We start from the raw sequence: 12,945 nt of genomic DNA, 5'->3' as shown, positions 1-12,945 counted from the left end.
CCTGAGCTAAATTTCAAGTGTCATAGTAAAGGGTCTGAATACTTCTGTCAATGTGATATTTCAGTTTTCCCTTACCAACAAATTCATAAACATTCTGTTCACAATTCTGTTTTGACTTTGTCATTTTATGTACTGAATGTAGATTGATGAAGGAGAAAATGAGGATTAAAGGATTTTAGCATAAGACTGCAAGATAACAAAATTGTGAATCAGAATACTTTCTGAATACATTGTACATCATGGCAGTTGTTGTACACAAACACACATCTGTGCCATTGACTGAGTGAATCAAAATAAAACCACAGTGGAAAATGTACACTCTTGTAACAATACTTTATTTCCCTGTACAAACAATCACACTGACTCTCATACCAGAATGGAGATCAAAGAAAATTAACATAATCTATTTACACTTAGTTAATATTTAACATGAACAACTAATGAGATTTTATTCAAAAAATGCCTGGAGCTTGGTTGGGCTCCTACCAGTAGGTTTGTCAGAGGCCCATGATTGGCCAGAGCTTCTTAAACCTGTTGCTGGCCACTGCCACAATATGCCTGATATATGCAACTGTATGACCCCCTAATCATGTGATTATCAGTAACTACTACAGTGTTTGGGTCTGCCTTAAATAACAATTTTAGTTTGTTTCCTGAGAATTATCCTCCATGCATCCTATGTTTACATGCAAATGAATACACTACATCTCAAGTCCAATACACTGTGTGTACCATTGGCAATGGTTAGTACTCAAATATTGTCTATGTCTGTTACTGTCATTAAGATTGGAATTCTTAATTTAAATATAGTCTGTTGATGTTAAGTAAAATACAAAACCACATGACCTTCTCTACTGAAAATGAGGTCACTACTTATGTATATCTTGGCTTTATATCACATTGTAGTAAAGATGATCTGATTTGATCCTTTCATTATTGAAAATCAAAATCTGACATCATCATAATTTGCGACCACTTATTCTGTTAGTGCAGGCCCAGGTGTTCAGTCTGGAAAGCCTTCATGAAAAGTACGACTATGTAATTTCTAGCGTGAACAACACACACCAATCATTCACAACAGCTTTTGTGAAACACATGTAACAAACAGTGCATGGCACCAATAAGACACTGGAAACAGATAAAAATTTGTTCACTACTGATGAAGTCAAAATAGATAAAACTTACTGTAAAAACAAGTGTTTTCCATGCAGAGAACAATGGGTCCATTCTTTCAACGTACTCCATCATTCCAAATATCAAAACAGTTTATGCATAGGTTCACAGAATGACATCATCTGTAAAATTAGCTAATCTTACAGTAAAAGTAATACTAAAAGACATTTCACATTTTAATGTGACCTGCTACTCATGTAATGTCTGCACTGTCTCCATTTAGGAACTAAAAACACTCTTCTTCATTAATCCAGTTAAACAGCACTTAGAGTCTGCTGATACACAACAGCAGTCTCAGTTGAAAACAGCAGTATGTGTGTGTGTATGTATCCAAAGTATATGCGTTTGAGGTCCTCTTGAATCCAGACACAGTAAAAACAGTCATGAGGAGTCTTTATAAACTGGTCTCCACCACTGGAGCAGCAATGACTGATGCTGCAGCTTTTATGGCCTCTGATGCCACCTGCTGGTCCTGTTTGACACAGATCTCCTGCACCAAGGACACATTGGCCTCCTTCCATTCTCTGAACTTGTGTGATGTAAGCTCCTGGTCCGACAGCAGTTGCTCTATTGCCTGTAGGTCCGCTTCTTTAGACTAGGACAGAAAAGAAGAACAATATGGAAAATGAAACAATGGCATAATACGCTCAAATTCGAAAAATGTTTTGCTATTCACACGTTGGAAAAGCCTACATTTTTTGCAATTCTTTTTCCTAAAATGTACCTTTAATGTGCTGTTGAGTGTCCTGATAAGGTGCAGTTTATCATTGATAGTATGGTTTTTGCAGCGTTTTACGAAGGAGGCCCTGAATTCCCTTTTCGTGGATGGTTTACGATCTCCTATCGGCGACAGGCTGGCCTCTTTTAGATGAATGTACAGCTTCTCCATCTCATCTGAGCTGTTCCCATGATCCCCTGAAACAAGATAAGCTTATACTTTATCATCACCATACACACCACAAAGATTACAAACACAGAAAAATGCAGTGGTACTAGTGAATTAAAATGACACACAGATCAACAATATAGCAATGCTGCTTAATGGAACACAGATAGGTCACAGAAGAAAACTCGAGGGTAAAAAAACATCACATCTGAAACAGTGAAAATGCTCCAGCAAATACATTAACTGTCACCCACAGTTCACCCATAGACAGGAAATGTTCTCTACCAGCATGTTTGCTTGCAACTAAAAATGACACAGCAGAAATCTAAAATACAATCTCCTTTACTTAGAATGAAAGTTTGCTCAAACACAGGAGTCTCACCTTCAGCACCTGAAACCTCCCTCTGTGCCTCCCCCTCTGCCTCTGGGCTTTCCTCATTAGGCCCTGTTTCTGAGGAGTCCTGGGGAGCTGAGCTCTCTAACACCTGGGAGTTTTCCTCCTCTTCCTCTTCTGTCTCTTCTTGTGGAGGTTGATGCGAGTGTACTTGAGCTGCGCACACCACTGTTGTTTCCCCCACGGGAGGAGACGCTTGCGAGACCAGGTCTAGCCAGGACTGCCGCTGCTTGGCGAGCGAGGAGGCGGAGCTCTGAGATGTCATCGTGCTGACAGGTGACGAGAGAGAACCGTTGGCTTCGCTGGGGACTGCAGAGGAGTAAGGGGGAGGAAGGGTACCCTGAAAGACAAATACTTCATAGTCAGAAAAGGGCTTTTTGTTCAGTTTATAATTAAATGATGAACTTTTTGACATGATATTACCCTCTCAACCACAACAAACATACTATGACAAATGAATCGAGTAGTTCCAAAATTCTGAGAAGGGTAGGTTTTGTATAGCTGTGACTAATGGTGCAGTATTGACCGTTTGTGATCAGACTGACCTGATGTGTGCTACCAGGCAGTGCTGATGCATCCACTGAGTCCCGCAGAGTCTGTTCAGAGTATGGTGGAGGGGGGATCTCTGTGCTTTCAGCCTCTTCATGGTCACTGGCTTCACTGTAACACTCTAAACACACAAATGTGTGTATGGGGTGGACACACACACACACACACACACACACACACACACACACACACACACACACACACACACACACACAAAGTTAGAAACCATAACATAGATCGGATAGACCAGAATCCAAAAGAAACTACAACCATTTTTTTTAAATTTTAGCTCTAAAATAACCTACAACAGATCAGTACTTTTTAAAAGCCAAAGTTGTTCATTTTGATGTATTAAATTCTCTTATACATAATCTCTGAGGGAAGAATTTGGTTTCCTGTGAAAACCAAAAGAAAACCAATTTCAAAACCAAGTGAAAAACATTTTAAAAAAAGCATTTCTGTCAAGCTAAAAACAAGTCGACATCCTGGAGATACAGGGTTTTCACTCAACAGCAGTGACAGGTAACTGACAGGTGCTCACCGGCTGTAGGATTCTGTTCTGTAGGCTCATAGTGAATAGAGGCTAGCCCAAGCTTATTCAACCATCTGAAAAAAAAGGAACATTCAACTCAATAACCTTTCTGACAAAACAAGACAATAAACACCCTCAGAGAAATACATACAATGCTCTACTTATGTATGTGACTTACAAGTTCATCTCCTCGTGGCTCTCAGCAGCAAAATAAAACATCATGACTTGTGGGTGGCAGGCTTTAAATGCACTGCAGGAGGAAAAGTAAATGAAGAGGAGATAAGGCACAAAAAGAGCAATGTTTCAACAGTGAAAAAAAAAAGTTTATATTGGAATTTATGAAAACTGTGGGTTGTTTTAATGCTACACACTTCCTATCACTTTGTGTGAGAATATTTTCTATGACATTTATATCTAACAATAGATATGGATATGGTTCCTTTTAATTTCAAACCACAGGTAGTGGGCAGCCTATAAAATATGATTGACACAAAGAGGAACAGAAAAGAATGTTACTATGAGCTTACTGTTTCTTCTTGCACTCAATGGCTCTGTCAATCATGAAGTTGGTGAGGTCAATGTAGCCCTCAGCTTTTTCTGCCTGCAACACAGATTGAACGCCAGTGAGCATGTTAAAGCAAAAGGATGATTTCAAACCACTTCCTGGCAATGACACCCGCCGTTATATTGCAGCTGGCTACTTCTTCTATTTTTCTCCCACCATATGATGGTGACATACAGCAGATCTGACTGAAGTCACCATGCCAGTAAATCACACCCATCAGTTACGTATGCCTGTACCGAGGCATTAGTGATACCATCACATTCAAGAATGGCTTTGGTGGTTCCTAGCAGTGACAGGCTGACAACCAGACAATCTGTGGCAAAAACAAGTATGACTCATGTGCAGCCTCCAGTGCCTCACACTGCATCTGTGTTGCATTTGTGATGTGTTGAATGCAAATGAATCATTGCAGCACTTCAAAAGACATGTAAATAAAAGACACTGTTACAATTAGTATTGTGTGAAAATCTTCATTTTTAGTATGACAAAAGATTGTTTTATCTAGTTCTTTTTAAACCATTCATCATCACCATCCAGTAAATATATCACCCTTTCCAGTATTTTTTAAATCTTGAAAAATTAGTCAGTAATTGACTACTACACAGACGAGTTTTGATACTCGTCATTATAAACTGCACTTATCTGCAAACGTGAATTATAAAATTATATTATAAAAGTGAATTATAACATATTCAGATTGAAACAGTGAGAAGAGTTGATGTATGACTTTGTGGATTTTGTTAAAACATTGACAGTTTAACATTTAACACAGGTTTCTTCACTATTATAAACATGGAATATATCGTTTATTTTGAGTCAGTCTCACATATACCATTCCTGGTGCTGTAAATACTCACTAGTGCACCAACTGTGTAATCATCTGCTGCTGAAAATAGTCCCAGACAAGTATAATAATTTTTATTCTTGTTTGGGTAATGCTTGCTAAAAACTGCAGTGCCCAGCTGTTTTAGAAGATCACTGAGTAGTATATTTTCAAGACTCAGTTTCCAAGATTCATATCCTCAGTATGAACCAGTCAGCTAAAGACTAAGAGTTATAAACAGGCTGAGGACAGAAAAAACTGAGAGACAGACTATTCAAAGACTATCTCCACCACTGCATTCAAGTGTTAAACTGTATCTCATCTTATCATCTATGCTCTTTTTTTTAATGATTTGCTTGCAGCAATTTGTTTAGCTTTCTTAAAGAATCCTTACATTTACACATAATCTGCTTATGGAGGTGAAGGAAATATGAATTTGAGAGAGACAGAAAGAGAACGAGAGAGAGCTGTAGAGAGGTTAGTGGGGACAAGTGAGAGAGAGAGAGAAACAGAAACAGCTTTATTTGCATAATTCTGTGTATATGTGGAACTTCAGGTGAAGACGGGAGTTTCTCTTAACATACGTGGCTTGAAAGAGTACTCACCAGCTCGTTGGTGTACCAGTAGAGAGCTGTCTTCTTCAACACAAACCAGTACTTCTTCCATTTGATGCCCAGGAAGCCTTTACTCTCTTTCTTCCTGTACAGCCAACCCTGGTGGTCTGGCTGACCCAACTCTTTGACCGAGATTCGTCTTCTGCTCATTGTGCCATTGCCTATGAACAAAAAGCATGCATTCATATGAATGCACAGAGACCTCCCCTCCCTCTTTTTCCACAGAGAAACAGAGCTACAGTAAAGTAAAGCTCGAGCATAGCTTTAAAGGGGGCAAGAAGTCTGAAATACAGAGGTGAACAAACAAAACATTTCCATTCGAATTGAAACAGGCCACTGCATTTGGTCAATAACCACACAAGCACTAAAAATAACACAGAACACAACCACATAACACCCAGGAAAAGTCAATTCGTAAGAGATGTGCTTCATTCAACCTACCTCTTCTTGTTCCGAATCTGCCAGCAATAACAATATCAACATTTAAAAAAAATATATTTTAAAAAAATCAACTTTGCTCCCCAGATGAATCCAAGACACTGCCACACAGAGCTAAAATAGACAAGAACTGAAGTGAAAGTAACCAAGCGTTGTCTAAAAGCCCTCTGCACACATTAATTGCCCTGCCACTTCATACACGCCTACAGAGGGTCCAAATTACAGCTGCAGGCACACACAATAGACAAAGTGATGAGAGCTCACGGGTGACAACTTACCTCCTCGGCTTTTTTTCTTGGATTTGTGTCGGAGGGAGACCTTTGGGAGGACAGCAGAGGAGGACAATGTGAGGTCAAAGAGTCACAGGCAGCAGAGAAAGAGAAGAAGAAGAAGACAGTGGCAATCTTAGACCCCACGACTGAGAAGAAGAGGCTGTCTGGAACATCCTGTTTCACATACCGGGTGTCACATGCATTCGCTCTTTGCTTTTCTCTCTATCTCTGCACACATTAACACATACACACCCCTCCTCCTCTCTAACATCCTCATCTGTGAGTTGACTTTCTGTGTTGTACTTTATCTCTTTTTGCTCTTTTATCTCGTTTGCTCTTAACCCTCGCAAATTAAACTAAAAAAAATGAAGAGAAACCCAGCTAGACTAATGGCGAGCTATCCATCCGGTGATGTATAGACCCATGTTCCTATAAATTTTTAACTTTGTCATCATAAAATAGCAGAAGCAGAAGTGGTTCCACCATTAAGAGGAGAGTGGGGTTTCTGTTTCATTAGAGGCATGAACAAGTCAACACAAAAAAACAGAAGAAACACTTACAGGGTTGTAGTCATCGGCAGCCATAGAAGGAGACACAGAAATGGGGAAGGCAGCCTGTTGAAAAGAAACCAGAAGGTACAGCTTATCCACAGGTGTGTGGGTTGACAATATCACTACCCACAGATACATAGGCAGAAATATGCAGCAATATGCTGCTCCAGCGTGACAAGAGGAAGTGACATCACGGGCAGACAGCAGAGACCAATGTTTCTCAATTGGATGTTTTTGTTCTTTTTTCTTTTGAAGAGTGACACAAGAAAATGTGCAAAAGTGAACGGAAAGCGAGCAAAAAAAGCTGAATTTCTCATCTCATCTTCTGTGAAACTGGAGGCTGAATTAGAGAAATAAAGGTTGAGGACTTGTTGATGAGCAGCACTGACTCACAGATTAAGTGTTACAAACGGTCACTGTCAGCAGTTTCATCTATCCTGTGACACATACAGCAAGTATCTAGAGATATCTAAATGAGGTTGACAGGATTCTTCTGAAGTTATCACACCTCCAAAAATACTTTTTTTTAGCAGCACAGAGATAAAAAAAAAAACTTTGAAACATTTTATTCTGATACTTTAACATTCTAACTGAACACTGATGCAAAGGATATTGAGAAATCTGAGTTGCCATTATTGACTAACTTCCTCTGTGTACTTGAGTTCCTTATTCAAAAAGTGACAAAGCTGCCTGAGGGAGACAGAGAACAGAACATCACAGAAACACTATACGAAACACTGAACAATTTGCTACTGTTATAAAGCCTATCACGATAAAACACAGCAAAAATCTGAAAAACCGTCTCAACCTTCTGTTACATTTCTTTGTGGACTAGAAATTTCTCCCCTAGAGTCTTTTTTTCCTATAACCTTGACAGTACACCTTGTTAGATTGAGTAAGAGCTACACACACAAAAAGAAAAAACTGCCTCAGGAAATGTAAAAGCACAGGTGGTGGTCGGGTCATAGGGTCCCGAGTTCAAGTCCCGCTGCAGTTGTTTGCATTCAATCACTCACCACAAACTCAATCTACAAAAAAGAACAGGAAAACATGACAGGAAGACTCATACCTGCTTCTTAAAAACTTAACAGATTCACTTGTAGTCCAATCGCCTCAGCGGAGTATCCTCTGTACCTCTAAAAGCTCACACTGTGACAATAAATGACTCTTATCTGAACCTAACCTCTGTGCATCAGTGTGCATATGTGTGCGTGTGTCTGTCTTGCACAACACAAACGCATCATATCTCTATTTTCCGGATGTTTGAGTTGACTGGCTGACTGTGGGAGCTAGGTGATGATCACCACATAAACCGCAGCACAAGCGTGACTGTGAGGGTGTCTTTGTTTTTAGTAACTAACTTCCTGCTGGATATTTTTTGCAGATATGAACAGTAAAGTTTGTAATTTTAGTTCCGAGACCCATCTTGAATGTGTCCTTTGACTGGGAAGTAGCAAAAGATGAAAAATGAGCTTTTCTAGCTGACAGTACAGGTGGCAGCTATCTGCCAACCACATGCTATCTATATCATCTGGGGTTTTTTTTTTTTTTCAATGAATATAAAGTAGGTCTTCAGAGGGAAGTAAGAACTGATGCATAACAATTGGGCTGTGCATATGAAATAAATACAGAAAGTTCACAGACAAATAATTACTAACCCATACAGTAAAAATCACAGATTAAAAGGTATTTTTGCAAACTTAAAATATATTTAAAAGGTGTGTTTTTAATATACAGAACAAATCTACATTGCACCATGGTTTCATTTAAAGCTACTAAACTTTGGAAACACATTCTCTTGGCCTTTAAATGATGTAAATATCCACAATATTTCTAAAATACACAAATAGCATGCTATTTAACCACTGAAACTGCGTTTTAAATTAATGCCATCAACACACAAATGCAATTTTATCAGTGTATTAAAGTGAAGAAATCCTTGAAAATATACTAAAGTCTGGGCTGTAACGTTACCCCTGAATGTTCCATTTAGCCAGCCTATTTAGCTAGCTAAAAACGCCGCCTGCGGACAAATTCATCTGTTTTCATGTGATTTAGACAGAATATATGAGGTTACTGTACCTTCCACCATGACCTCAAAGACAGGAGTTTGGCCCGAAAGCTCTGCTCAAAGTCTGACCAAACCTTAGAGAGCATGTCGGTTCAAAACAAAGAAGAAATACAAAGAGAGGTCGACTGGTTTCAGGAGGGTTCAGGACCTGTTTGGGTGTTGCCTTCTTTCGTTACTTAGAAGAAGGTGACACCCAACCTCAAACTGAAGTGACAGAAATTGTGAGGGCGCATTTTTTTATTTTTTGTTTAATGCAGCTATAACGTTAGTGATATTTTTTCATCTTGGTAATATTGGTAAATTACTAATTTCAGTCAGAAAGCACTCACAATTACCACTCTTGGCCACAAGGTGTCGCCAAGTCCCTGCTATGTGACAGCTTTGTGAATCACCAGAAAAACTGAACAGCAAAGAAAAAAAAAAACAGTTGAAAAAAAGTTACAATTGTTTAAATAACCTACCCAAGGTTGATACTACTTAATGCCACTGACTAAAATTTAGACTGGACTGAGTTGTACTGTTCTAAAGACTTTATTTGTTTATTTATTTGGGTAATTCAGAACGTCTGTTATCACCTGTAAAAACAAATATCACCACTTCAAATACCCAAAGGTGCCATAGACTAACACATAATGACAGCACCTTCTGTGCTCATCAACACGGAAACAGTATTAAGGTCAGGACCCAGCTAAACAACTGCTACGAAGCATTTCTGTTATCTTGGAGCAAAATTCACAAAAATAAACATGGTTTCCACCAGAAAGAAGGAGAAAAATAAGTGTTACAGAGTCCACTCATAGTTTAGGGAAGCTGTGGCCTGCCTATCAACACCCTGAACTGTCTCAGTGGGGAGCTGGGTTTGTAGTCATAACATCACTGCTTGAGCTGTAACTGTGTAGAGATGTTGCTTAGATGTTCTGGCCTGTGTCTGTCTGTGCCGGGATGGTGGTAAACCAGCGGACACATTCCTGAGTCCTGCGTTATTATAGTCTCCATTTCATTTCTGCTTAAATAGAGAGGGGCCTCTTGTCTCTTTCCACTTGCTATTGTGCTACGGAGAGTGGTCTGAAGTGACCATACGAACAGACCCCCTCCCTTTATATCTTTCACATTCTCACACCATAGCTTCCTCTTTTCCTCCCCTCCCATTTGTCAGCCTATCTTTCTCATCCATATCAAGTAACTTCCTTGTGCTACCCCCCCAATCCCCTCTCCCAAAAGCCTCACCCTTTAACATTTCAATTAAATGTGTTGAATTAAGTGAAACATTTCAACACAATTCACACTCCTCTCATTTTTGTGATGAGGGAAAATGCCTCAGCATGCCACTTTAGGTTGATTTAAAGGTCCATTTCGCTGAAACTGAGTTTTGGTGGAAGTGAGGTAATCTTGCCTGCGACTCATGTCAAAGGCCTGAAGGATTCACGGGAATGCAGATTGGTCACACCATTGTGGCGCTCAATCTCCCATCATGATCCATGCTGAGAATTGTCATGGCACTTTGCTAATGTCCTCCCCCTCCCACCCAGAAACTGTGTGTGTGTGTGTGTGTGTGTCTGTGAGGAAGAGCAATGAGAGAGGGGGCAAACAGAGTGGCTATTATTTAGCAGGGGAATCTCACACAGTGTAAAGGGGGAAGGGTGCAGAGCTGCAAATGATATCAGATTCTTGCTTGCTCAGTTTGATAGAAGTACATGCCCTGCTGTTTGTGGTAACTGCCCAGTTGCCCTGGCACTGATCACAACCTCAGTTTAGATCTTGCTACATAGTCATGGGGTCATTGTCACTTTAAATACAGTACTGAATGGCAGTAAATGAGGATCTAGCTTGAAATTAATTAGTTTTCTTCTGTGCAGCAGATCTATCCAGTCAGGTATACATAGAAATATTCCAAAGAGAAGACAGTAACAAGAGCAATAAAATATTCTATTCACCCATGTATTCCCCCCTCTGTGCTATATAAATGCTGACAGCAAGGCCAAGGTTTTCTTGTTTGGTGCGACAACAACTCAGCGTTGGACCATAAATCTGTACAAATGTGATTTGTTCACTTGCCACTGTTGACTATGCACCTAATCCATCTGACCCTTGTGAAGGTGCATGAGTGGTTTGTGTCACTGAGGGATTGACGTTAACTTCATGGTACTGTGGTATATGGTCTCCATGTGTTTGTGCAAAGACAGGAAAGCAATCCTTAGTTTAGCCCCTGCGGTCATTCCATTTCCACATATGCCATAGCTAATGGGTGCTGGATCAATTTTCTACTAGCAGCACATTAAATGAAGAAAAGAGTTTACAGCCAATTTAGCAGCTCTGAGAAGCAGTGCTTGAGCTAAATGCTAACACCTGCATGCTAACATGCTTACATTCTGATATTTAACATGTTTAATGTTTAGGTCACGATGCACACCATCATATGTTAACATACTAGCATTTACTAATTAGCACTTAACACAGAGTCCTATGGTAGAAGCAGTTATCAAGCTATTTGGTCATAAACTAATCAACAAAGTTACTACAGTTTATCCTGAGGGCAACATGAATGCCTGTGCCAAATTTCATGGTAGTTCATCCAATAGTTGTTGAGACATTTCACTCAAACTCCAACTCAAACTCGTAGTGGTGCTAAAGGAGAAGTCTCAAAGTCTTTGTGATTTATCCTCTGGGGAGCATGAATGTCTGTACATAATTCATCCCATACTTAGTGAGATACTCGGGTCTGGGCACAAGTAGCGGACTGATTGACAGACGGAAACTGCCATCCCAAGAATCATACCATTGTGGCTTAAAAGATAGTTTGATGGTGTGGATTCAGATTGTGTAAGTGTGTTAGTTAGAGAGAAAAATTGCGGTTGTTGTCATATCTCACCGCAAAATGTAATGGCCTGTAACTGAGGCTTTCAATTTCACTGCCTCTTGCCAAAGCTGAGGCCAGTGGCATTCCTCACATTGCACCATGTATGTATCAAATTCACACAGATGTATGCAGATGCGGTCACAGACTGAATGACTGCGTACAGTCCATTCTTAAGTCAGTGGGACTGATAGTTACTTACTGCTTGAGAGAAGGACCAGGATCGTATATATGGCTGATTGTACCTGGAGAAACAGAGTAGAGACAATGCAAGTGAACACATTAATGGTGTGAAACAACCCACTTAAACTGATGTGAAGCAGCACTTTACACAAATGTTGACTTGTACACTACTTTAGATCAGACAAAAGTGTCTCTTGAAAATTTCCAACACATACTTATAGCCTCTCAGCTCATTCGTAACCATTCATTATCTTTATCTATGCTCCAATCCGACTCACTTTGATTTAGCCTGAACAAGACAGATCCCATGGCGACTGTATAAGGGTTGGCATTTAGTTTAGTGTGCCAGTGGTTCTGATAATATATTTGGCAAACAGCCACAGCAGCAAGGGCAGACAAGACGCTTGTTCCCAATGCTCAAAATACTCAATTTACCTCAGCCGGGCCTCACCCTGCAATTTCAGGGTATGAAATTGTCTCCGGCTAGTTTTTCCTGCCTTTCGATTGCTGACATTTTTTGCGTTCTCCTCCTCCTGTCATCCATAAATCTTCATGTGTTTGTCTCCTCCTTTAAATTACTAGCTTGCTAAAGGAGATACTGACGATTTTTTTGAAGGTGTTTCACAACTTAAAATACTTGTGTAGATATGTTCTACCTACCGCCCAAACAGAATGGCCCCCATAGTTTTGATAAATGACACAGAAATGAAATTGATGCACCATCACATTTTCTGCTTTGTCAGGAGCAAACTGGTTTGTTTTTACAGATTACCAAATCTAAATTAATATGACACTTGATTAAATCCACCGTCAATCAAATTCCATTGCCTGCCTGAACGCCACACGCTCAAAACCCCCACCAATGATGAGTCAACTGCTTATCTGCAAGATTTACTACAGCATCTTTCTATATCCTCTAAATGTGAGTAATCTGTTTTGATCGAGCGTGCAGAAAACCGGATGTGAGGTGCTTGTGTACGGCTCTTAGAATAGAACTGCCAGAGAGGGAGGTGGGCAGGTGGGGGGCTTATTGTACAAGG

At 39.9% G+C, this 12,945-nt stretch overlaps 1 protein-coding gene across 1 annotated transcript in view; it reads right to left on the bottom strand.

The window, feature by feature from the left end:
* Nucleotides 1-316: 316 nt before the first annotated feature.
* LOC108897960 (connector enhancer of kinase suppressor of ras 3) overlaps nucleotides 317-12,945 on the bottom strand; it is a 44,702-nt gene continuing 32,073 nt past the window's right edge. The window contains exons 15-25 of the mRNA XM_018697770.2: nucleotides 11,925-11,967; nucleotides 6,807-6,860; nucleotides 6,253-6,292; nucleotides 5,528-5,697; nucleotides 4,062-4,135; nucleotides 3,713-3,784; nucleotides 3,544-3,608; nucleotides 2,999-3,123; nucleotides 2,442-2,793; nucleotides 1,898-2,088; nucleotides 317-1,768 (exon numbers count right to left, since the gene is read on the bottom strand). Coding sequence (XP_018553286.1) covers nucleotides 1,568-1,768; nucleotides 1,898-2,088; nucleotides 2,442-2,793; nucleotides 2,999-3,123; nucleotides 3,544-3,608; nucleotides 3,713-3,784; nucleotides 4,062-4,135; nucleotides 5,528-5,697; nucleotides 6,253-6,292; nucleotides 6,807-6,860; nucleotides 11,925-11,967 — 1,387 coding nt within the window. The 3' untranslated portion in view covers nucleotides 317-1,567. The remainder of the gene's footprint in view (nucleotides 1,769-1,897; nucleotides 2,089-2,441; nucleotides 2,794-2,998; nucleotides 3,124-3,543; nucleotides 3,609-3,712; nucleotides 3,785-4,061; nucleotides 4,136-5,527; nucleotides 5,698-6,252; nucleotides 6,293-6,806; nucleotides 6,861-11,924; nucleotides 11,968-12,945) is intronic.

Source organism: Lates calcarifer, linkage group LG19 (assembly GCF_001640805.2).
Source record: "Lates calcarifer isolate ASB-BC8 linkage group LG19, TLL_Latcal_v3, whole genome shotgun sequence".
Lineage (NCBI taxonomy): Eukaryota > Metazoa > Chordata > Actinopteri > Centropomidae > Lates > Lates calcarifer.
Note: the sequence above shows the minus strand (reverse complement) of the source record. Positions and strands in the feature narration are given on the sequence as shown.